This window comes from Phyllostomus hastatus, unplaced genomic scaffold (assembly GCF_019186645.2).
Source record: "Phyllostomus hastatus isolate PE091 unplaced genomic scaffold, TTU_PhHast_1.1 phas_scaffold_585, whole genome shotgun sequence".
Lineage (NCBI taxonomy): Eukaryota > Metazoa > Chordata > Mammalia > Chiroptera > Phyllostomidae > Phyllostomus > Phyllostomus hastatus.
The window spans coordinates 14,157,238-14,184,585 of NW_025334037.1; the positions used below are offsets into that span (position 1 = coordinate 14,157,238).

General features: G+C 38.6%; 1 protein-coding gene across 2 annotated transcripts in view; it reads left to right on the top strand.

Annotated features, from left to right (window-relative positions):
• The window catches only part of BBOX1 (gamma-butyrobetaine hydroxylase 1), a 59,625-nt gene that overhangs the window by 14,945 nt on the left and 17,332 nt on the right, over positions 1-27,348 (top strand). For both annotated transcript variants that reach the window (XM_045825399.1, XM_045825400.1), the window contains exon 4: positions 14,759-14,957. In XM_045825399.1, the coding sequence (XP_045681355.1) occupies positions 14,759-14,957 (199 nt within the window). The remainder of the gene's footprint in view (positions 1-14,758; positions 14,958-27,348) is intronic.

The following is a 27,348-nucleotide window of genomic DNA, read 5'->3' on the forward strand; positions in this document are numbered from 1 at the left end:
AATTTGATATGCCCCTCTTATAGTAGAGCAAATCTCCTCCTGTCTCTTTCATCAGATTACCTCCCTTCAGCCCACAGCCATAACCCCCTCTTTTGTTTCAAAAGGACTAAGCCAGAGAGGGAGTGGAAACTCTCAAATGACTGTCTGGGCCCTCTAAATCACTGCAGGTTGCCCATGACTGGGGCGGGGGAAGGGGGACGGTGGGGAAGAGGGGGTTGGAACATACCTCCCCTTGCTTGCAGGGGGCCATGTGTGTCCTTGAAGAATAAGATTTTTATTATAATGCAAGGAATAGAGTTGTTTTGGTACAGACAGTACTTTTACAGATTTGTTTTAAAAAAGCAAAGAATCACTGCTTTTTTTAATTAGCAAGTAATATACATATTAAATATACCTAACTCCCTTGTGATAGTTTGCCCCTGTCTCTAAGCCTTGCCCCCCACCTTCACCCATTCTTAAACCCCCAGAGGCAGGACTCTGCAATGCAGGGCAGAGGTAAGGTGAGGACATTGGTTTCATATATTGCTTAATTATTATAAAGGGGTCTGGGAGGTTGCTTTTTTCAGGCTGCCTTAGACCATCCCAACCAGTGTCACAGCTGCCAGGTCAGAATGGCTTCAGAACAGCTTTGCTGAAACAGCTGCATCAGAGCAATCAAGCCACCACATCGCATACCCTAATGGAGTCCCTTCCTAAAGAAGGATGAAAGATTCCTTCCCTGAGGTCACCCAAGCTCACCCTCTGAGGCGTAGGTGGCATAACAGCTCAAAGTCTTCATATGTTCAAGAAACAAGTCTCTATTCTGTTCTACCTCTTATATGTGAAAGGGACCTACTGACTTTCATAGAAATGTCTTTGGGGCTTTGACAAAACAAATATGGGTATTTTAAATGCCAGTGAGTTCATACATGTATATTTTGCTTCATTTTTACTCTGGGTTATACCAATGTCTTCCAATGTGTCCTGCTCTTTTTTGAATTACATATCATTTATTGTTACACTCAATTTCTGCATTGAACTTGATACACTTGGGCATAATAGCAAAGGTTCTAATATTCCTACAACAGTTGGAGTCACCCTTGTTCTGTCAGTGATCCCAGGATGGAAGACTCACAACCCGAGATTTGTCCTGTAGCATTCTATAGTGTCCTTAGCAGGTATAAATAATCTAAAGTTTGTTTCCATCATCATCTGCCTAGTTTTTCATTTCACTTGTAAGTGCTAGGTAATATCCTCCTTTTGCCTTTTTTTAATCTCCATTCATATTTCTACCTGGAAGACACATACCACATGGTCAGAGATAAATATTAAAGATAAGTATGTTTTACAATGGGATATATTAAAGAATTATTTTAAAAGACTGTACACTACTATATTTTTTAAAAAATCTCAGAATATTAATCATATTCTAAAGAATATTAATTATATTCTTTGAAAATCTTTTTTACTTAACTTCATAAAACAAAGTATCATATTATCATCCAATGTTAATACTAAACAGATTCAATAAAATCCCTATGAAAATTCTAATGGCATTTTTCACAGAACTAAAACAAACAATTCTAAAATCTGTATGAAACCACAGAAAAGCTCAAGTAGCCAAAGCAATCTTGAGAAAAAAGAACAAAGTTGGAGCTATCATGACCCCAGATTACAAACTATATGATAAAGCTATATCGATCAAAACAGTATGGTACACACATAAAATCAGACCCATAAATCAATTAAACCAAATAGAGAACCCAAAATAAATCAATGCAAATACGGTGAGTTAATTTATAAGAAAGGAGCCAAGAATATACAGTAGGGAAAGGATAATTTCTTAAACCAGACAGCCATATGAAAAGAATAAAATTATACCACTGTCTCACACCATACAAAAAATGAACTGAAAATGGATAGAAGGCACAAATGTAAGACCTAAAAACATGAAACTCCTAGAAGAATAACATGAAACTCCAGGTGATACTCTTCTTGACATCAGTCTTGTTAAATTTTTGGATCTGATTACAAAAGCAATAAAAGTAAAAAGCAAGTGAGACTACATCAAAATAAAATGCTTTTATACAACAAAGGAAACTATTATTAAAAAGTAAAGGCAACCTACTGAGTGGGAAAATATACTTGCAAGTCATATTTGATAAGGGGTTAATATTCAAAATATGTAAAGAACTCAACTCATTAACAAAAAATTTGATTAAAAAACAGACTGAAGATCTAAGTAGACATTTTTTCCAAAGAAGACATACAGATGCCCAAAGGCACATTTTATTAATTATCAGGAAAATGAAAATCAAAACCACAGCGAGATATTTCATGCCTGTTACAATGGCTATTATCAGAAAGACAAATACATATTTCAGAAGATGTGTAGAAAAGGGAACACTCACATACCTTTGGTGAGAATATGAATCAGTACAGCCACTATATAAAACAGTACAAAAATTTCTCAAAAATATTAAAGATAGAACTACATCATGATCTGACTATTCCAGTTCTGCACTTATTTTTTTAAATGAAAACACTAATTCAAAAAGATATATGCACCCCTATATTCATCACAATATTATTTATAATAACCAATGCCTGAAAACAATCTAAGTGTTCATTGATATATGAAAGGATAAAGAAGATGTGGTATGTACATGCAAGAGAATACTACACAACCATAAAAAAGAAATCTTGCCATTTTCAATAACATGGATGGATCTAGAAGGTAGTATGCCAAGTGAAATAATTTAGATAGAGAAAAACAAGTACTGTATAATTTCACTTATATGTAGAATCTAAAACAAATTAAGAAACAAAACTAAAATTCATAGATGCAAAGAATAGATTGTTATCAGAGGGGAAGGAGGCTGGAGGATTAGCAAAATGAGTGAAGGGGGTCAGTTGTAGGATGATGGATGTTATACAGACTAGTTGTAATTGCTTTGTAATATATACAAAGATTAAATTACTATGCCATACACTTAAAACTAATATAATGTTATATACCAATTTTACTTCAGTTAAAAAGATAATAAGTGAATATTTAAACATTTAAATAAATAATACCCTGGCCATGTGTTTTTTACGTATTTTTTTTAAAAGCTAGTGTGTTTAAAGCTATGAAAAAGTTTGAAGATATTTTTGAGAACCTAAAGCAAATCAAGGAAGAATTATTACAGTCCATTTCTTTTTCATGTTTTCTCAGTAAACTTGCCACATCAAAAATTAAGGAAAATACACTAATGTTTTTTTTTCTGGAAAAACAATTTTCTGTAGTTACACCAAAGTAAGTTTACTTCTTATTTTCCTATTTTTTTCAAACAGAGTAAAAGTAGAATGAACTTTCTTCAATGAATGAAAAGCTTCCATTTCTCATAAACTAGGCTTACTTTTTCTTGCAGAACAGAAATGAGTTTTATAACATTGGCAGTTAGACTCCAAATTTAGCATTTATAAATTTAGAAAATTCAAAATTGTGACGATTTCAAGAAGTAAAGTTGGATCACTTCATATGCTGGCTTCATTTTTACCAAACCTACACACATGTTATATATTTAGCCTGCCATTTTTGCTAGTGCCTACACATCAGGATATTCATAAGGAAAAAAAGAAAAAGAAAGAAAAAAACCACCAGAGAACAACTGGTTGCAAAACTGTTACCTCTCACTTCTTGTTCTACTTTGCTTCTTCAAAATAGTAGAATATAGAACTACACTTTAGTTTGGGGGTAATGAGTATCTTCATCATACTTAAATTCCTTTTTTTAAGTTTCAGTCCCAAACTTTCAAATGTGTCCATGGCAAATACATAAATAAATAAATAAATATTTTTAAATTAAAAAAAAATTCTATCCCTGTATAAAAAAGAATTGATTTTTTAAAATTTCTGCTGCTGCTATTTATACACCCTATTGATTTGCCTTATTTCTGGTTGAACATATTAGATAATTTTTAACCTCTGTTCCATTCAGTGAATGCTCTAAATTAACAATATTCTTTCTCTCAAACTTCTCTACTTTTCTCAGTTTGTAACTTTGCTCTTAGTCACGAGAACAGTGTCACAATGAAGTTAAGAGGGCTCTGGACTCTAGGTATTGCTAGGTCTCCGACCCTAAACAACTTATTTAACATTTCTATGCCCCCAAATCTTTATCTGCATGATAGAAATACTATCTATGTATCTTTCAGAGTTACACAATGTTGAGTGAAGGGCAATGCCACACTTTACTTATTAACGCACTTAACCTTCTCAAAGGTTCCCTGAATGACAGGTGTAAGTAACTATGGAGACCAGGCAGTCCTAAGAGGTTTCTTGATCCTCTTGAGCACTACACTTGTTTACCAAAAAAAAAAAAATGCTGGATCCCATTAGTGAAATCTCTTTCTCCCTTTTCCCCCAATGGCTGTCAAGATTCCACATACGTCATACGTTTGCCCAAAACAGACTGATACTCAACAGGTTATAGGAAGAAAAGATTGTATAGGTTGTCTCTCTTGCCAACAATTCAGCTGGAGCTTTTTATCATCTCATGTCTGGTTGCTGAAATAACACGGCCTCGGTGTTCACACCCACCTTGCACAACTCTGCAGGTTCATTTTGCTGATGCCCATCACCAGCCCTCCTCCCCCTTGCTCTATTCTCACTGTGGCACAATGAAGCCCCAAGTCTTCCCTGGGACTTTCCAGTCATCCCACAATCTGGCACCACCTCCAGAAGCTTGTACATTCCTACTTTTATCCATGCTCTCCTTATGCCATTCATTTTGTCTGCCTAACCTTCACCCATCTATCCTGTGAGGTCCAACTCCCACCCCAGGGAAGCCCTTTACCCATGATTCAACCCTCTATTTATATTTATCCCTGAGCAAAACAATAAACTACAGACAAGAAAGGAAGTCATCCCAAGAAATAAATATCACTTCACCAGTAACACGAAAATGTGAGGCTGTAATATAACAATGGAAGCAGATATGTCTTTCAAAAAAGATGGTTAGAATTTGTTAGGAGAGAAAGTGGAAGTGCAGTATGTCAAGAAAGCTCTCCACCTTTGAAACGCTGTGTTATGAAAAGAGAACCATCTTTGGAGTCAGTAGATCTGGCTTTGATTCTCTGCTTTGTGAGCTTGACTTAGTTTTGTAAATGATCCGAGCCTCACTTTTTCTAGATGTAAAAGAGGTGATCTGCTCAGCTTTGAGATGTGAAGAATAGATGATAAAATATAAGTACTATACATCACAGAGTGCCTGGACACTGTGGGTGCTCAAAACCAGTTAGGTCCTTTCCTGTCCCTTTTTTCTCCAATTTAGAGAGCCATGGACATAAGAGCAGAGACATAGTAAAGAGCATTTAGGTAAGAACAGGAAGAGAGAGAAACAACAGTGGCATAATAATATCTTATGCTTGAGTCCCCCTTACATAGAGAAAAATCATGTTCTATTTCTGATTAAAAAAAAAAACAAAACATGAGACTGGCTGAGAGGTGAACCCTTGCCTTGAGAAAGATTTTAAGCTTTCAAGCCCTGGCTGGCGTAGCTCAGTGGATTGAGCGTGAGCTGCAAACCAAAGTGTCACAAGTTCAATTCCCAGTCAGGCCACATACCTGGGTTGCAGGCCACAGCCCCCAGCAATCGCACATTAATGTTTCTCTCTCTCTCTTTCTCTCTCCCTTCCCTCTCTAAAAATAAATAAATAAAGTCTTTAAAAAAAAAAAGATTTTAAGCTTTCAGACACTGGTCCGAAATCTGGGCCAAAAATCTACCTTCCCAGCAGATAGTTTGATTTAAATAAAATTAAGGATGGCAGTGAAAAAACTGGTCAACTATGAACCTAATTTCAATCTGCAACTTAGAAATGTATCCTGAAGCCGGAAGGGTCAGCAAACGTGGGAGAAAGTGGCTATGTTATCTATTACTTGGTTAAGGGTTGCTATAGGTCAAAAATGCCAGCACTCAACAAATGTATTTCATGTATGAACTAAATACTTGAATGAAATAAATCCCAGATTCAAACTAGGCACAATTCATGGCCATGTGCAAGTAGATGATCTCAATAAGGAAGGTTACGTATCTAAAGAGAAAAATGTGCTCATACCAGGAGGAAGCAGAGTCTCTAAACATCTTCACAAAGGCAGCATGATAATTACAGTCATTTTCCACATGAGGAAAATGACACTGAGAGAAACGAAGTAATTAGTCCAAAATCAAAGAGACAAGGACTAGCAGAGCCAAGATTTGACTCAAGAGTATCTGTTCTATTAAATACATTGGCCCCCCGCCCCCTGTGGTTACAATTTGTGTGGGCTCCTCTCTCTGTGTCACTGCAGTTATAGCCATGAATGGTCACTGTCTGTGCATTGGCTGTCTTCCCCACTAGACAGTTGGAATCTAGGGAAATAACTGAGATTAGTAATCATTTATTGAGCATCTACCATTTACTATGAATTTATTTAGCAAATAATGAGTGTCTGGGATGTACCAGGCACTGTCTTAGGTGCTGGGGATGCAGTGGTGAGAAAAACAGAGAAAGGCCTTGCTCCTAAGGAGTTTACATCTTAGTAAAGTGACCGATAAATTTACAAATATATCTATGTTACATCAAATGGGCAATAAGGACACGGACACAGACAGGTTGAGGAATGTGGTGGTGGGAGTGTATGAAAGTTCTGAGTCCTACTTTTTACTGAAATGAGAAGCAAAGTTGCCAGCTAAGCATGAGTAGAAGGAGGAAGTGTGGGAGATTTGGTGATAGAGAATGTGAGAAATAGTCAGCTAGGGGAGTATGAGTTAAGAAGAGATTAGTTGGTAAGCACTAAGATCAGTCACTGTAGTATGTTTTCCTCCAGCCATGTTCAGATGCTCTAGTTCAAGTGTACATTTAATCAAGTTCCCTATGATGAGCTCTTTATTGATATCATCTCATTTAACAGCAACCCCGCAGGTTGTTTTCATCCCATAATTTCCAGATGAAGAAATTGAACTGAGAGAATATATCACTTTCTGAGGGTCATGCAGATGAAAATTATCAGAATTCATATTTGAATTCAGTTCTGTTACCTTCAAACGTTAAGCTATTAACTTTGACACAATGTCTCTATCAAATCAGAGCAATATCTTTATCTCTATATGTGCTTAATATGTTCTCAATGAACTAGCTTTGGAAAGTCTTGGGTAAATGAGAAGTCAGTATGAGTCAATATAGACTCAAAAGTCAGTATGAGACTGCCCCAAAAAAGATTGATTAAATTGGGGCCACATGAATGGAAATGTAGTGGTGAGCCCACCATATAGGATGGGCCAGGTCTCACCTGCAGTATTGTGTCTCTCTCAAGGCAGCAAGGTTCTCATGGGGCATCAGCAAACTCGAACGCAGGATCCAAAGGAGACCAGAGAGGGCAGTGCAGGGCTTGGGAGCCGTAAAACATGAAAAACATGGGGAAGAAAGAGGCTATGTAGTCTTTGAAAGAAAACTGAACACATTAGTTGTCTTTGCACGCATCTCCAAGATTACCATGTTCTGTGTGAATCTAGAGCACAGGATCAGGGCTTCAAAGAAAGGTAACAGAGGTAGATTCTGCCTCAGTGTAAGGAAGAAGCTTGTGACGATGGGAGCTGTCAATTGGAGACAATTGAAGGGTTAATGTACAACTCTCTTAAGCAGTATCAGCTGCTCTATAGGAAGATGTGTGCTGTGTAATTGAAAGTGATCAAGAGGTTGTTCTGTAACCTTTCAGTAACAACAGGGGGTAAAAATGAATTTTCTGTTTGCCCTGCCAACTCTAAGGAAGTCTGAGATACTAATTTCCTTTCTTGATATCCTCTGGTGTTTGTTTTCCTTCCACAAGCAATGTTTTTTTTTAATATGTGGAGTCAAATTGTTTGTATGGGTATCCCTGTTCTGACATGTATTAGCTGCATGTAATTAGGTGAATTATCTAATATCTTTGTGTCTGTCTCCTCATCTATAAAAGGAGAACATATAAATAGAACCTCTGTTATGGAGTGGTTGTGAAGATTGCATGAACTGATCCATCCGTAAGGGGTTAGAGGAATACCTGGCATCATAAGTGCTCAAAAACGTTAGCTCTCATTTTTTCAAGCGTTCATCACACACTGCCATTTAGTGTCACTTTGTGTTTCATGCGTTCTTGTTTTCTCTAACCAGGTGGTCCTTTAGGAAAAAGTAAAAATTTCCTTAGGATACAGAAAATACTCATTTTCTGAAACTCTACTGGGTGCCAGCCCTGGGCTATATCTTGCGGGGGCGGGGGGGAGAGAAGGAGGCAACAGTGGCGAGAAGGTAAAGATAAATGACCTGATCTCCAAAATTTGTAAGATGATTACAGTCTAGCCGGGGAGAGGGAGCCGAGGTCCCACCTGACCCAGGCTTGACTGATTTCCCACCTCATCTGCTACATGCAGATGTGTTCTCGTGTGTTCTGCCTGTTGCCTCGTGTGTTCTACCTCAGTGACTCTAAGTTCCTCCAACAAGCTAAGAGACCCCCCATCCTCCTACTGTCCCTCCAACCAGGATACCCGTCTCCTTGCTCCCTTGCCCTTAGAATACATGGCTCCTCTCACCCCTCAGGATTTGGCCTAAATAGCATCTCTTCAGCTGGTCCTTGCATAACCACCATGTCTAAACTGGTTCCGCATCGATCCCCCAATAATTACCAATAGACCTCATCTCTTACCCCATACCACCTGCTGCAGTGTTTACCTTTACGTGCTTACTTGTTGGCTTCCTTTTTTACTCACTGTTTCCCTCACAAAGGCAGCAATCACTTCTATTTTTATTTGCTCATGAGATCTCTTCTGCCTCGCTAGGCTTTCCATAAATGTGTGTTGAATAGGTGAATGATCATTTCAGCATCATGTGGCAAGCACTGTAGCTGTAGTGTGGATCTGCACTGGGGGACCAGAGAAGACAGACACCTAACCCCCCTCTGCAGGTCCTGAAGGAAGCATTGTAGAGGCTATAGGTGACCCCTGCAGCCCCTGGGCACCCCTCTGTACTTGCCAGCAGCTTCCTGCTGCTCGATTGCCACTCTGCTGGAGGGCTTTCTCTGACTGAGGGAGCATGTTCGGCCAGGAGACACAGAGAGTCCAGAAAGACCCAGGAGTCCGTGAATGCCCAGAGGAACAGCCCTCACCCAGGGACAGGCAGGCATGGGTGGCCTGCGCTAGACAATTCTAGCCTAGACAACTCTGAAGTATTCTACAGCATTGCCACAAGGTCCAGCCGTGCTGAGTCCCTGTTGCCAAAAGCAGTAACCTGTTCCTTAAAACACCTTCTAGAGGCTTCCTTCCATGTTTTACTTCCCTACCTCCTAACGGTGTACCCAGGGCACTTTAGTAAATTGCTTGCATTCAAATCCCCATCTCAGGCTCAGAAAATTTCAATCTAAGTGAGGACACATGCCTAGAATCTTGAAAGACATTCAGAGTTCACTAGACAAGAAGTAAAAGCACATTCAAAGCTGGGCCCCCTTAGTGCAGAGAAAAGAATCAAAGCCTAGTTTCTACTCAGGTGTCTTTCCTCTACTAGGGTTCAGATTTTTTTGGCGGGGAGAGGCAGGGGAAGGGCAAGACCCCTATGAGGTATTTGTAGAAAAGATAGTAAGGGACTGGCAGATCCCCAGCACACTGTGTTCGCTATTTCAGAGCCAACAGCACAGTTCACTACAGGTGGACAGAAGGTCCTAAACTCTTAAAATAACACATTGCAACTCAGCATGCTGCACGCGTGAGTCTGTAACTAAAGAGCTTCTTTGTGTCCTTTCCTTTTCTGAAATACAATTTAGGATTCAGGAATGTGATTCTTAACCCCAAGAAGGAAATCTTGTACAAATGGTTTCTTGAAAGCCAGCATGTAGCCTGTTCATAAACTTTATGATGTGTGAAGCACATGTTCGAAGGAAGTATTTATTAGCAGAGCCGTAAGTTAAATTGGACAAAGTGGCTCATGCCTTCAATATTCCGTCATTTTCCATACTGTTTATGTATCCAGACCCAAGTGTGAAATTTAAATTTGCTTTTAATGTATTTGCCTGACAAATGATTTACTCTAGCCAAATGTGTTTTCTTTTGGGTCCCCAGGAGTTATGCTTCGCAGTTGGAGGAGACTGAAAAAATGCTTATAAATTACATTGTCGATGTTAAGGTTTCTGTGCAGGTATCACAGAATTATTTTACTGGTGGTTAACAAAATGTAGCTTATCTCGAATAAAAGTAGAGTGGCTTATATTTGAGGTGTTATGGTAGATTTAGAAACTGATTAAGTCACCGTGCTGTCTCTGAAAGTCACAGTTAGCATTACCGAGTATTTGGGTGGCTCCTCCTGGGACACCAGTTCTGCAATGGGCTGTGGCCCTTGGTCTCTGATCTCTGCCAAGCTCCCGCCAGAGCACACCAAAATGAGCACTAGAGTCGGAAAATTGTAAACTTTGCAGAGCTTAAAAAACTTTTGTAACCACATTCTGAAAGTAAAATCCTGTAAATCTGATTTACTTATAGTACCTACTATGCTGTCTATGGTATTGATAGCCTTGTTTGTACTGGATATCTTAGTGTGAATATGGTTGATTTTATACGGGTAAAGGAAAACACTTATTAAAAGACTCTAACTCACTCTGTGTTTTTAACACGAGGGTGTTGTGTGTGTGCACTCATGTGCTGGAGAGCATGTTGTACCTGTGTGAGTGTTAGTCTGTAGTGGGAAGGGGACTCACGTGGAAACAAACTCACTAAAACATGCTGTGAGTGCATACAGATGTGCTTCGCGTGTGCCCAAAGCAGGTACTTCTGAAATCCACAAGGCAGTCAAAATACAAACTCGAAGTTTTAAAAACATTTACATCTAGCGAAAATGGTTTTTTTTTTCAGTCTTTCTTTATTATATGTCCTTGCCACAGTCACCAGACTCTCTGGAAAGTGATAACGGCCTCACATAAAATCAAGGACCACTGAAATACCGTAGCATAGCTTAGAGAAGCCAGCTGATTTTTAAGCCCTGGTTCCTCTCACAGAAAGTGGAAGGCAGTGCTGTTGTAGTGTTGCACAATGGGGCCGGCTCACGGTGTTTTCTCTGTGTTTGAAATGCTGATGAGTAGCCAAGGTTCATCTTTCAACACCCATGCTTGAACAAGTTCAGACAAAGTGTTCCCAGTTCTAATTTGCTCTGCTTTCTTATTTGTCTGGTAGATTTCCTTCATAAGGGACAGAAAAATCTATGGACATTCAGACACTGAACATAAAAATGCACAGGATAACAGTATTTCAAGGCCTCAAATATTCCTGTGCAGCTGATAAAATTACAGACTTTGGAATCAGTCGCCTGGATTTGACTAACTGGCTCTGCAAAACATTAGCAGCAGGACTTGGATCTCTGTTCCCTTCCCTGTAACATGAAAATACTGAAAGCGTCTATCGCAACTATTTATTGTGGATATTAAAAGAAATAATGTACAGGAAGCACCTAGGACTGTTCCTGACACCTAAAAAACTACTCAGCAAATATTAGCTATTACTTATTATTATTGTTGCTGTTATTATTATTATTAGTCTGCTATGTGCTAGGCACTGTATGAGGCTCCTTGTATGATCTCACTGCATGGTAATGAAAGACCCGCAATGTAAATATAATTGGGGCTGTTTTATAAATTATGAGAAAGGGGCTCAGAGAAGAGACCAAGAAACTAGCTGGAAAGAGTCAGGATAATTATTTAAAGCCAGGCCCCCTAGCCTCCAGGCTCTTAATTTATTCATGGCGTGTCTCATACAGTCACACATGTGACTATTTAAGTTAGTTAATATTAAATAAAAAATTTAGTTCCTCAGTTCCACTTGCTACATGTCAAGTCTCAATAGCCCTATGTCGGTGCGAATAGCTACAGTACTAGACAGCACAGATACAGAATCTTTCTGTCATCTCAGAAGTTCTATTTGACAATACTGCAGCCTCGGACCGACACCAACTCTCCAGGCTGGTTTGTTCTCTACAGGACATAAGATATTCTTCTAAATATTACAGCACAGGTTCATCAATAGATTATTTAACTCTTTGTAATCAGGATAACCCATTTGCTGCATGACCATGTAGATGACACTAATCTATCCAACAGTCTGCACAGGAATGAAAAACCTGTCCTCAGCCAGGTTATCACAGTGTCTGAGAACTAGGAGGACCCTCAGCTGTGGTCTAGACAATCCTGTTGTTCAGCAGTGAGAACCGATAACGATGGGAAACCCTAGTCAGTGTGCAAACACCGGCAGAGTCTCCAACATCACATCTACTCACCTCTAGTCCTCTACGGGCTTGTGCTTTTCATTTGGGGTCAATAAGCTAAAGCTGTTTGAAATACCGTTTAAGTTTCTAGCTATTGTCTACTTAGAGTAAGCTTTGGAAAGAGGAGATGGTGATTTGTTATTATGTCCTTAACACTGACATTTACTCAGGAAATTTTTCTCCTAACTGGAAGCCAAATGACTTGTCTAGTTAGGCAGCCAATAAACATTATTTATAACATTTATCACCTTCTTTCTGCAGACTCTCTCGATTGGTATCACACACTACAATCTGGAAACTTTAAGTAGAAAGAACAAATGGGATGGCCAAGCAAACAACCGCATAACTGAATGTTGAGAACAAAGCCAAGCAGACTGCCTCTTTGAGAAGAGTCTCTTTCATGTAAAACCAGTCCTGTTTGATTTTAGAAGGAATATCTGAGGCATGAGAAACAGACCTGGGGCCCTTCATGCATGTACAAGAGTAGCTAGCACCCTAGAAGGAGCATAAAGGGCCAGAAGATCAGATGCCTCTGTGGTGTCCTGAACATATTTCAACTACAGCAACTATCGCATTGTGTTTTAAGTGTCAGTTCCCATGTCCCGTTCTCCCACAGATTATGAGCAACATAAAACTTATTGCCTATCACAGTGTCTTACAATATGGTAAAATGTTAGGCTTATTGAAAAGATAAAGCAACGAATAATTGTTAAGTAGCTGATATAATCAAGGAATACCAAGAATTTGTATGTTAAACCATCCCCCCTCCAAAAATAAAAGAATATGATCATTATCCCAAAACCTTCACACCTCATTGTCTGCTATTGCTTTAGCCAACCCCCTTTGATGTGATACAAAACAACCCATATGCTGAGCTGTTTCTCTTTGCCCAAGTCATTTGTTTGATATTAAATTTTAAGGTCCTCTCAGATGTAAGAAGCACTCGATAAGCAATGCTTTAGAAAAGATAAGAAGAAAGAGGTAAGGTTATTGTTCTCTCAGGTCTGGTTGGTGCCAAAGAGAGAGAAGAGTTAAAATGAGCAATTAGGAATCATTAGCTGGATATAAGCTCGACTTCCTGAGAAGATACAGTAAGTCACTTTGGCCTGTGGAATGTATTCTGTACTAAAGAACGTTAACATAGTCCAAAAGAATTAATTCAATAACCAGGAAGGCCTAATTTACAGTTTGCAGTTTAGGCCCCAGAAGTTCTGCCTCATGCAAGCTGTTCGGCTTAATGACTCAGAAACTTTGGTGATATATGCGTGTGTAGTCTGCCTGGGTCTTCCCACGTACACACACCTACTCACCTCTCCAAATGTCCTTACGTCACTAGCTGGTAGAGGAGCAGGAAGTGGCTTCCCCGCACGTGCCTGTGTCTTTTCATTCCTAAGGCCACTATCTGACTCCTAAGAAATCCTTGTTTCTGCAGAAATAGCCATGTTGCCACAACAGGGAATGATTTCCAGTCTACAATTATGACAAGGGGACATTGACCCATTCCTCATTTGTAAATGGGAAGGGGGGCTATTAAGGTTGTGTTCTTTGACATGACAAATATTCCCCAGTTACAAAAGTGAGGCATTGCTTAGATGGCATTAAGATCATAAATTCTCATATTGTCACTTGTTAGGAAGCTTTGCCTTCCTAACACAAATTTATTCCTGAAAAATAAAGAAATGAAATGAATTAGCTAGGCTTAAGTCTTTTCTGAATGCAGTTGTAATATCTAAGTTATTTTCTTTGTGTCCAACCTCTTTTGGGAGATCCTGGTTTACAATCAAATTATTTTTCATATTTGTTTTCTTTTGTGTTTTTTTAAGTATGCATTTTTATGAGCAATTTAATCATAAGGAATCAAAGAATGCATTTGACTTTGTCTCCTGTGGCTTTGTCACCAAGGTGTCTGAGCACCCTAGGACCACACTTTTCCTCTTCTCTTCCCCAAAGCCAGATTTTGTTGACTCCAAAGTACAATTCAACCCCAGAGAAAGCTTCTTATCAGATAAAATAAGAAAGAAGGAACTGTACCTCTCGTGGGAAACACTTCCCCCACTCCCAGGACTAGGCATGTGATGTTCCAGTCCACCGTTCCGATTTTATCATCTTCTTGGAATTCAGCAATAAGACTTGGTTGCTAAAACACAGTATTCAGGCTTATTTCTAAACAGTGTCCAGACAGAGAAGTTTTAAGTACACACAGATCAAGAGCCATCCATAGGCTAATCTACATTCTCTCAACAAATGTGATATAATGAATACCTGTCATGGGTCAGGAATAGTAGTAAGCAGGGTGTATATAAGTAGACTAGCATGGTTCCAGGGGGGAAATATGGTAACTTGGGCATTTGTAATATGACTAAAATTTAATAAATTCCATGGTAAGTCAAAGGTCAACTTCATGGAACTTGTCCTGCCTCTGAGGTTATCACTGTGTTTAAAAACAGTGTGATCCCATCTGGTTTCTTCATTTTCTTAATTCACAGAATGTCAGTATTGGGGCTCAGAACTCCAGCTACCTACGCTGAGTTTCGAAGATGTTTTAAGAAGTGATGAACATGCATACAAGTGGCTCTCCAGCCTCAAGAAAGTAGGCATCGTGCGACTCACAGGGGCATCCAGCAAACGAGGAGAAATTTTAAAACTTGGCAAAAGGATTGGTTTTCTTTATCTCACATTTTATGGGTGAGTTACCAAATAGTTTATATTCTGACATTATATATAAAGTTGAATATATTTCTCAGGAGGGGTACTGTTTTGGTTGGAGATACAGACATTTCCATACTATCTTGAGCAGGAAGTCAGATAAGAAGCTGACCTCTTAACAGTGAGATTTCTCTGAGGATCACTGGAATTGTTAAGAAATCTAAAAGCCCAAAGACATCAGTCTAGTTATAGGTGTATATTAGTTTGTCTGAGATGCCGTAAGAGAATAACAGACACTGGGTGGCTTAAAGAACAGAAATTTACTTCCTCTCAGTTTGGAAGGCCACAAGTTCAAGATCACGGTGCCAGCAGGGTTGGTTTCTGGAGAGACCTCTCCTCCTGGCCTGCAGATGGCCACTTTCTCACGTCTCCTCACGTGGGCTTTCTTCCATGCACCCACACTCCTAGTGTCTGCCCCTCTTCTTGCCAGGCCTAGAAGCCCCACACTTGGAACTTAACCTTGATTGCCTCCTTACGGGCGCTCTCTCCCAATAGAGTCACATTGAGGGTTAGTTAGGGCTTCCTCGTGTAAACTGTGGAGAGACACAATTCCCAACCAGGTGGGGTGGAAGACTGGGTTTCTTCAAGATTTTTATAAAATATTCAGCTCTACAAATGTTAAAAGTCATTAAAGTTTTACCTCCCAAGAGTTGGCGAAAAATAAAACTGGGCCCTAGGGGATTGAAACCAGCCACCAGATGTGTTTAAAAATAAAAAGATAAAATTAACATGCAGAAAATTAAGTCTATGAACTTAAGCAAGTAACAGGAAATATATAATTCATTTTAACTTTGGAACAAGAAATGGTTCGCATAAGAATTACTGGGAGGTAAAACTAATTATGGATGGTGAAATACTAACAACAGAAAATACTTACCTGGAAGTGGGGGCATGACTTCATTTCTAATCTTTAGGGCGAGCCTCTCATGTGCAGTGAAGACAATGATTCTTGGGCTCGTAGAGTAGAGGGCACTGGAAGGAGAAAGGACCTTCAAAATCTGAAGGTTGGAAACTGGTAGCACACAGACTGTATTTAGATGTGTTTTGCTGGGCCTACATGATGTTCAAAGAAAATGAAATTAGTCATCAATACTTAAAAACTGGGAGATTTTACATTACGTATGGATCTGACATTTCTTGAAAAAATCAAGTCTGGCAACAGCTGAGCCTAAATTCCTGCATGCTGACAACCTGCTGGTCCAACGTAGAGGCTGCTCCTTGAAGACAGCACATGTTCACTCCCCAGTTTGCCAAAGGCCTTCCCCAGCCCTGCTGGCCTTCAAGTTTGCCACCAGAATCTACAGTAAGACTTCATCTGGTAATAAACAGAGGATTGAAAAATTCGGTTACTTGCCCCCGGTGATTTCAGCAAGTTAACTATTTGCAGAAGATGCTATCCTATTCAGACTTGAATGACCCAGCCCCTACCACCACTCCAAGAATGTCTCATAAAATGTGTACCTTCCCTACAGCTGGAAGAATTTGAATGGCCTTAGGGATCACACAGCAGTCATGGGCAAACAATAAAAAAAAAAAAAAGGAGGAAAAGCCTTGAAATTACTAAAAACCTCAACAGTATTATTTGTTCTTTATTTTAATGTTCACAATTTTCTGAAGTATATACTATCTCCCATTTCACTCTAAGGAATCTGAAGTCCAGAGAATTCAACCATGACCCACATTCCCAACACATAGTTACAAAGGAACCAGAGCTGGGATCTGGGTCTTTTCTACCCCTTGGCTTCCTAATCCATGTCACTACCAATAATAAAAAGGAAGAACATGGAAAAGATGCTTTCAGGCACTGGATGTAAACAGAACATTTCAAAATAAATATCTTCTACATTGTTGCACTTAGGTTTCATTTGCTTACAGCAGACTTCTTGTATCCATGCCAACACGTTGGGTATTTCATAACAGTGGCCAAATTGGGGGCTCTTCATTGTAGTTCTCTTACTCCTGCTCCCACCCACCACATAAGAGTCAATTCTGCATCCTGATGTATGACTTGTATTTTGTTTTGTTTTATTGTTACGAATGGTAACAAAATAATCTGGCCACTGATCTAATATTGTGAAATTTATTGGAATAAAGACTAAAGGTTCCCTGTCAAAATAAATCAGACCTCCTACTATTATTCCATGTCCTTTGTCCAAGCCCAGTGCAGCAAACCAGATAGGTTTAACCTGCCAGTACTCAGTCTCACCTTCCACAGGCGATCACACTTCTCTCCTGAAGTGTGAGAGCAAACTATACCACAGGCCACAAGTGCCTTTCTTGCCACCTTACTGCTACTCTCAGCATTCATCATCAAGATCTCTCTTTTTTGGTGGGGGAGTGGGGGTGCTCTTTCATTTCCTAGCTTATGAAGTTACAGAAGAACACAGTTTCACTGTTGTTGCTTTGTATCTTTTGCTTATTTGTGGGTGTTGTTGTTGTTGTTAAGAAAATGATCAAAGCATCTTCCCTGAAGAATGTTTGGGTTCATTCTTCAGAGGTTTTGTTGTTGTTGTTGTTTTAGCAGGACTTGGATTTGGTCTGAGTAGCAGGAATTTTTAAAACTGTAGGTGATTCTGATGTGCAGCAACAGTTACAAACCTCTGGCTGAGAGGAAGTGTCCTTCAAGAGAAGCCAAGTCTCATTTGGCAAACGACTTGGGTGCTACACATCCTCTCAGCTCTCACAGTTATGTACCCTAAATGGCATTTATCATGTTCATCTTTGTCCTGTGCCAATGCCTGGACATGACTGATCCTCACAATAGAACTAGTAGCTGCCTTAGCCAGGACCCCTCCCTTTGCTATCTTTGCTTCTCCACTGGCACGGTGCTTTCTTCTTGTTTGAAAAATAATTGCTTGGCGAGTAAGTGTACATAATAAATGAATGAAGGCAATACATAATGGATGAGACGGACTTGCCAGAATTAGGAGAGGGATAGAGAAAGGAAAGTGGGTAATGTTAAAGGTAAACCTTGTTTTTCATGTACATTTTTCAGGGAACATGGATTCCACTCTTGCTTAGATGCCAAAACCAGTCAATAGCAAGGTGTTAGTTTACACACACCTCCCTTGGGAACCAATTCCCACCTAGCACTTTTCCATTCAAACAGGGTCATACTTGGAGAATTCGAATTGCATCGGTCTAAAATGAAAAGTATAATATCTAATTTTGGTTTTTGGCTGTCATCTCAATTATTAAATTGTTGATTGGATAAACGAAAACAGTAGGTTCCAGCATTTTGTGCAGCCTTGGTATATAGTGGGCAAAGAATAAATGTTTAATGAACAAATGCATGCCTAGATGCTTTTAGAAGACTACAAGGCAGCAAATGAATGCAATAATTATTAGAGCATTTTATAATTATACGATTATGTTCAACTTCTAAATCAAAAATGATAATAACGTTGGGGACAAAAGTGCATGTCATCCATTACCCACATCTGTATTATCTCAGATTCTTGTCATTCTTTTGTCACTGCAATGTCTAAACCAGGGGAGTCAAACTCATTTTCCCTGGGGGCCATATCAGCCTCCCAGTTGCCTTCAAAGGGCCAAAATAATTTCAGGACTGTATCAATGTAACCACTCTTTAGCTGTTAAGGTGCTGAAATTACGTTTCGCCCTTTGAAGGCATCCTCGAGGCTGAAGTGGCCCCAGGGGAAAATGAGTTTGACACCCGTGATCTGGACAAGACTTTTTTCACACAAACATGTAAAATGCTCAGTATCCCAACACCTTGATGATGAAAGCATTCCAGGGAGAAAAGAATAAGTCGATAAAGAAACTTCCATTGTCATTAAATATGTATCAAATATGTATACTTGTGGAACAGTATATAAAATGATAACTTCTTTAGAAGGATTTAAACCTCTGATTCAGGGCTGTGTAGTTTTTACAGAGTGAGGCCACATAGCTCATCCCAAGTTCCTGTCCCCCGCCAAAAAAAATCGATATAAATGACTTTCTTTATTGAAGAAGTTGTCTGAATTTTATGACATAATTTAACCCAACAGGAAATAGTACTAGTTCAAGGCCTACACTCTTCTCTCTAGGGAAATTTTAATGAAAAGGAGTATATGCTAAGATATTGAGGGTATCCATTGGAGAAAACATCAAAAATTCTTTCTTAGCATTGTTGACACTTACCAGTCCTTAGTTAGAAAATTAACCTCAAGACTGACTCTGGGTGACCCTTTGTCATTGGAAAGTCATTTGGAGATATTAAAAATTTCAGCCTTAACTAGCAAGGCCAACTTCTTTCCAGAATAAAGCCCAGAAGATCAGATTTCCTTCTGTCAAAAATATTTTATTTGCTGGCATGAGCAAGTTGCATTAATATACTTGTAGTAATTAGACTAATAAGAACAATGAAGGGAAAGTTAAAAATATGTTTTTTGGAAACACTAGCATCAGGAATAAAGTAAAAACAGTGAGAGATGATGAAGAAAATGGGGAAAAGAAAAGAACGTATGGATGTTGGTGATAGTTACATGTTATCTTGTAGAAGCAAACATGGAAGCTGTGCAGCCGCTGGAAAAACTTATAGAGCCACACATTGTAGAGAAAAAATAAATAAATACTGTGGAACACTTAGCTCCAAAAAGAATTGAGGAGCCAATGCCCCAGAGCATCTGTGTTCCATTACTGCCCAGAGAGCGCCCAAAGGAACAATGGAAACAGAATACATTCATGCCTTCTCAGTCGGTTATTTGGAAGTGACTAGTTGATCTAAACCTTTCATTTAATTCTCTGGAGCTCTGTGACTCTCCTCAACTGAGGACTTGCTTTTCTCTGTCCATAGGAGTGTTGGAATACCTGCCGTGCCCTTTGAGACCTTTGGGTAAAAATTTGCTGGAAAAAATGTAAAATTCTACTGCTACTGCCCAGCTTTGCCTCAGCATGAGTGCCTTGCATGGAGGCTTCATGAGGTGAATGAGATGTCAGACAGAAAATGTTTCTAGTGGGCTTTTTGTGAAGTGTGCCCGCCAGTCCAGTTAAGAATTAAGAAAACTGAAATAGCTTCTAAAAAGTACAAGCATTTCTGCTAGCATTTCTGCATGCCAGCACGGCAGCATCTCACACATGAGGTTGTATTAGAGACTAAGGGGTATAAGTGAAAAATACTATTCTATGGCATCTGGGCCCTTAGAAATTACTACGACCATTAGCACTGCCTCCAAAGCTGACTTGGAGGGAGCTACTCGGCTGATATACATGTCACCAGAAAACATTTGTGAAGTGTGGCGGCTGAACAGAGAAAGAAAAGAACAAGTTTACCCATTTCGTTGAAGTTCTAGCCAAGAAATTGCTTGAGAAAACCACAGGGCCCATCCTGAATAAAAATGGCTTCTGAGTTATGAAAAAAAATCAAATCAAAACCTAAAAGCAATTCAGACTTGGGAAGAAGGCAAAGAAAACTTGTCTGAGTTCTGAATTTAGTTGTAATTCCATCCCACTTTGTAAAAAGTTCACACAGGGATTTCTTAATGAGCTGTTTTAAGATTTAGTACCAAGCACAGTGTTTGAGTCTGGGCAGGGGCCTTTCAAATGTGTGTTTTTGTGAGTATTAGGGTTTCCTAAGCAGAATTACAAGCTATGTTCTTCCAGCCATTGTGAACCCCAGCTTATGTTATCAGCCAAGTCTGGGTCCCTGGGGTTTCCTCTGTAATATCAGGGTTCATTGTCATTAAAGTCGCTGCCAACAAAACCACTTGAGTATGAGATCATCTCATGAATGAAAGGAAAAAGAACTTCTGTCTCGTGCTCCTCTAGAAATCACTTGAAGAGATTTATGAGATACCCTAATAACGTAGTTGCTTCTCCACAAGCCTGAGCCCCATTGCTTCCTTGGTTGTACTCTGTGCAGGCAGCGCAGGCAGCTGTTACTATTGGAGCGGGAAAATAATTTTTTCCTAAGCATCTTTGATGTGCTAAGTATTGGGCTAAATGCTTTACCATCATATTCTTGATTTTTTCTCAATTCTTATAAGAATCCTTCTCCCCATTTTAGAGGTAAGGAAACTGAGGTAGAACAATCGGGCTGCAAATCCAAGTATCCTTGACTCAATAGCCTGCAGTACCTCCTTCCCATTATGGTAGGAGGGCTGTCTCTTGTTACCGAACATTTCCCCTATAATTCCTAATACCACAACAAGGTTGACTATCAAATTTGGCCTCTACTCATATTTACTGCTCAAACACCAAGGAATATTTGACGGTGTAATGTACAAATTTCTTAAATTAAATTATAACAACAGCACCAGATTATGGATTCCCTTTCACTCTATTAAGGGCAATTATAGGCAAATGTTTATGCAAAAGCAAAATGACAATCAACAAAAAATTAGATAACTCATCACAAGGGAAGATAAAGTTTATATTTAAGTCTTTCACATCAGTAATCTAAACTAGCATCCAATTCTTGTTCAGATGAAATTAATTCAGCAAAATTTGACCTCCTATGCAAAAGAATTTTCACAAATAATTTATTATTATTATTATTATTTTGCAATGCATTGCATTCTAAGTTGTTCATAATGAAGGCCTTTGGAGATAATTTCTATAACATTTTCCTTTATCTTTACCTTTCAGAGGTAGTTATTTTTCTATATATACCTGTCTTCATTTTCATTATCGGAAGTATCATTAAACTTTAAAAATAAATTTTAAAAAATACTTCTCATGGTAAAATATAGTCCAGATACATAAAAATCACATAAAACAAAAGTATAGCTCAGTAAATTATAGCAAGGCAAACACTTCTGAACACTACCCAGGTCATTGGAACATTGCCAGCAGCTCCAGAACCCACCTGCATATCCCCACCCATTACACACCTCTCTTTTGTTCCCAAAGGTAACAGTTCTGAATTTTATGACCTTCTCCACCTTTTTTGGCTTATAATATTATCACTCAAGTGCACATCACTTAGCGCTATGGTTTGGTTTCCCAACTTTTCAGTTTTGGGGTATCTGTGTTTCTCTCCCCTGTAATCAGTTCTATTAGTAAACACAAATGTAGTCATCAGCACCAGTGCTATGTCTATGTATCACTACTACTCACTTCCATTGTCTGAGGCTCATTCGCTTGTAAATTCCTCAGGAAGGACTCATGGGAACAATATTCCCTGAATTCTTACATGTTGACAGCACTTTTAGGACTTCACACTCGAAAATCAAGTTGGCTAAATATAAAATTCTTGGCCAACAGCATCTTTAATATGTGCACTATGGTTTTATTGGTCATCTAATTTTCTTTTCTTTCTAAGCAGTTTGACATTTTGTACCTGGATGCCACCAATATATATATATTTTTAAAACCGATAATTTTATAGACTATGTGTTGTTGATTGTTCTGGGGCAATTTCTATTTGTAGAAATAGAAATATATATATAATCTTTTGAGGGAATATTTTTCTGACATATATTGTCTATAGGTACACTATTCTGGTATTTATTCTCTTTTCTAGAAAAATAACTATGACGCTAAATGTTAATCATTTTATATTACTAATTTTTATGTGAAATCTGTTTTCTTAACTATTAAAGACAATTATGATTCAGAAACCTTTGTAAGTTACAGTTTTAAACTGTATTTCAAAACTGTGGCTGATTGCTTTCTAAGACCTCCTGGTTCTTCTCCTTCACTTTCATCTGGATCTCCTCATTACTTTGTCCCTACAATGCTCAACTGGGAGTGTTTTTTCTCAAAAGGAAACTTAATCATGGAAGGGAGTTCCGTAAATTTTTAAGAGATCGTAGGGCCCAGAATATTTCAGTCCCTGACCATGAACTTCTTGTGCTCAGCTCTACTGGAATGTGAAAATCCCCTCTCAGGTTTAATTGGCATTCTCAAATTGCCCTGTTGCATTTTCCAGTAAATATCTGTTAGCAATTTGAAAATGTTTCAGCTCTATCAGGTACCTGCTTGCTCCCTCTGCTTTCTCCTATACAGTTGCTGATACCACATGTTATGAGTTTGGAAGGTCTATCTCTACCTGCTCATTTGCTGGTTGGGAGTCATGGATATATCTTGTCACCTAATTTTGATTCTGTGTTGTCCCTGTGTTTTGGGGTTTACACTCCAGATGTTTTGCTGGCAGAATTCAGAGTAATTAAAATCTATGTCAGCATCATAGCCTCAAAATCTTCCTTGTTTATTTCACATGTTTATATCTCATGGAGATTAACACATAAATTTAGTGGATTGAGTAAGAACACATGAGAAAGGTTACTTCTATATTTTTAGCTTGTGTTTGGGAATATTAATTCTCACCTAAAAAATGGTATGAACTTGTTTATATTTAAGAATAAATGCAATGTAAATTTGTGTCCCTAATGCAAATAGGCCTGAAAGGTGATGATCTTTAAAAACAAACCTTAGTGATTTTGCCAACTATTATTTACAAGTAACCATAACCCTCCCCTAGAAACAAGACAATGACAATGGATGGCTAAAGTAGTCACAATTGAAGTAGACCTAAAATACATAATTTATATCAGGATTAAAAATATAGTCAGACAATCAGGAAAATAACACAATTTACTATTATAGAATCCACGTTTTCATTCAAAAACATTTTTGATAGAGAGTTAATTGCTATGAGATAAAGAATATGTTCAAACTCAGTTCCCTAAAGTAATGAGGTAATTTTTGTAAGACTTCACAGGACAATAAGGGAAGCAGAAATTTGAAGGAAAGCCAAAAGTAGACACAAAGCAAACTTTCTCTCCACTTCTGCCCAGACTGAACTCCTCTCACTTCTTCTGTGAGGCCATGTTCTCTCCCACCATTGGGCCTTCTGACAAGCTATTTCTTCTACCTGCAACGACCTTTTCTCTTCTAGGAAAATCCTATTCAATCTTCAGGTCTCCATTTATCTTCACTTCTTTACTCCCCTAACACCTTGTATTTTAGCTATGAAAAATTAATCAGGCCCTGGCTGGTGTAGCTCAGTGGATTGAGCACAGGCCTGTGAACCAAAGCATCACTGGCTTGATTCCCAGTCAGGGCACATACCTGCGTTGTAGGCCAGGTCCCCAGTAGGGGGTGTGCTAGAGGCAACCATACATTGATGTTTCTCTCCCTCTCTTCCCCATCTCTCTAAAATAAATAAATAAATTCTTAAAAAAAAGAGAAAAATTAATCACACTAATTTTTCCCCATACACTGGAAGTTTCATGAAGTATAAATTTATTCTGCTCCCTTCTGTATCCTCCGTTCCTGGCCCATTGTGTGAGTCTAGTAAACGATAATGGAAAAATAAATGTCTGGAACTCTGGTGACTGACTGCATCTGGGAAGTTTCATGTGGAGTATCACAACTATACTTACAGATAATACACATTACGATATCCTTTGGATGGTTAACTATAAAATTTTTTGTTTATTTTTATGAGTGGGTCATTTTGCATATTAAAATTTAAAAATTAAAAATAAGATATGAACATTATGTTTTAAGTCTCTTGGGATAGTAATAATGTTCAAAAGTATTGAAACATTAAAACATGGAAAAAGAAAGTATTTTTTCACAACTTGACAAGAAGAGCTTGTAGGTCAACATTGGGGGTTGCACCTGCTGGTGACATAAATCCAGGCTGCAGGTAGAGAACATCTTTTTATGTAAGTAGTACTTCAAAAATGAAAAAAGATTACAAAGGAATCCAGCATGATTTTCCAAGTGTAAGCTGCTAACTGAAAGAGTAACAAAATCAAGTCCTGATCAGTGTGGCTCAGTTGATTGAACATCGTCCCACAAAGCAAAAGGTCTCTGGTTTGATTCCCAGTGAGGGCATGTGTCCACGTTACAGGTTCAATCCTCGGTCCAAATGCATACAAGAGGCAACCAATCAAGATTTCTCTCTCTCATCAATGTTGCTCTCCCTGCCTTCTCCTTTCTCTAAAAATAAATAAATAAAATCTTTTTTTTTAACTTTATTTAAATTGTTGTTGCAGAACAATTTTCTATCTTTTACTCCCATCCCAACCCACCCACCCAACCCTCCCCTCCTCCCTCCCATTTCCACCCGCCCCTAGTTTTTATCCATGTGTCCTTATACTCGTTCCTGTAAACCCTTTCCCTTTTCCCCTGAAATTCCCTCTCCTCTACCCTCTGGACTCTGTCTGTCTGTTCTTTATTTCAGTGTCTTTGGTTATATTTTGCTTGTTTCTTTGTTTTGTTGTTTAGGTTCCTGTCAAAGGTGAGATCATATGGTATTTGTCTTTCACTGCCTGGCTTATTTCACTTAGCATAATACTTTCCAGTTGCAAAGCATATAAAATCTTTAAATAACTATCATCAAAGGTATAAAGGACAAATCTAATGAAAACAATATTTAAGCATCCTATAAACTCTGAAGGTTTTAATTTGCCACCAAATACTATTAATATCATGAAATATAGTGATATCTATGACTGGCCATCTAGATTATGGCAAATCTAATAAATTAGCTTTAAAACCAAGAGCCCATAAAATATTTTCTAAAAATATTTTTTTTCATATATAGGAGCTTTTGACAAAACCCTTGAATATGGAAAAATATTTATGGTTTATGAAAAATATAAGGTTTATGAAAAATATAAGGTTTATGAAAAATATAAGGGAAAGTTCTAATTAAATGTTGAGAATGACATCTTGTACTTTTAGCTCAGTGGTTTGTTGAAAATTTCATCTTTGTTTAGCTTTCTTTAAAACTGCATCTTGGGCAAAAGCAGGATTATTTGTAGCACGATACCAGGCAAGTCTCAACCACTGGGTTAAGATGCTGTGCTGAGCTTGTGTCTTTAGCTTCAGAAGAATCTAGCCCTGCATTTCTGCTTCAGTCATAAGAATTCTTGATAATCTGCTTGAGTAGTTGCCTTACTTGGAACACTGTTAGAATATGTCTATAATAAGAGATGCGTGTAAGTGTACCCTCATCTCACTAAAGTTCCACAAGTGGGCTTTTAAAAATTAGTTTCTACACAAGCTGATGGATTGTGTTTGAGTTTATTTCTGCTGTGTTTCATTGGAGATTTGGATTTGAGATGGATAAGTGAAAGCTTAGAGTCATAGACCCTCAGCAGCAGCCTTCCTGGCATGATTCATTTCTATAAGGAAAGGTAGAACAAATGACATGTCTAGGATTTTTCCAGACTTATGCTAAGACTATTAGGAGAATGTTTTGTGATTGGAATTGGTGAGCTCCTTTCCCAGGATTTATCATTGTGTATGAGCACAGACTTTCAGACTACATGTCCCATACCGTGTCTAAGATACTTTAGAGCTAAAAAATGTTTGTCATCCCCTGCCAGTTAGCTCAGAGGGCTGGAGAGCTGCTCTGATGAAGCCAAGTCACAGGCCCCTTCCCTGCAGAAGCTGGTTAATGTCAAACAAAGAAGAGAGTTGTTCCCTGCTAAAGCTTGCACCGTGAATCTCAGCCAGCTCTCAGCTGCAGCAAAACTCAGTTAGCTTACTCTTGATCGTAGAAGAAACCAGGAAGGAGAATGTAGGTGAATCAATGCAAAACTATCATCACTTTCAAAAAGATCATTTTAATGTAGTCATTTCCTACTGACAGTGTCAACAGCAGTATCTTTTTAGTCAGAAGATATTAAATATATATTCTGCAACTTGAGGAAATTGTTTTTTTGTCTCCTTAAATTCCTTCCTATGTGTTGATAATTCTTGGAATGCTGACGTTGACAACATCTGAATCTGTATTATGTATGGGACGTAGAGTGGCACGACCTTTGTAGAGAATATGTATTTCTTGGCTACAGTCACCATATATAATGGATTGCTTGACTCATACTTGAGATGAGTTGCAGCAGGCGATGTATACTCCTCCACCTTTCACCGGGTCTCTTTGCAGTTTATGGCCACAAGTGGATAGCTCTTTAACCCTTCCTGCAACACACGGACTTCCCATCCTGAATTTAAATGAGAAAAAAAGAAAAGCAAACTAGGTGGTTTTATTCTCAACCTCAGGGAATGAGGAGAAAACTCAACCTTTTCTCTTCAGATTCCGCTGCCTAAAATACATGTCCCAGAAATTCATACCTCTCCTTCCCTGATTTTATTGAAATTTCTGTGAAAAATTCCAGCTCTTTCGAGAGCACTTCCAAAAGCATCGTTTCTGCCGCGATAGTCTTCCGGCCCCCAGCCCTTATCTCCTTACCCTGCTTTCATTTTTTATAGCACTTATCTCTGTGTAATATCAGATTTGGTCATTGGTTTGTCTGGCCCCATTGCAAAACAATGCCTGGAACAGAGTAAGTGGTCAATATATATTTATTGAAAATTATTTCATAAGTGTAAACAGAAGTTAATAAATCGACATTGTAACAGCAATAGCACGATGTGCACATGCAGTGACGTTTTTGTCCCATTG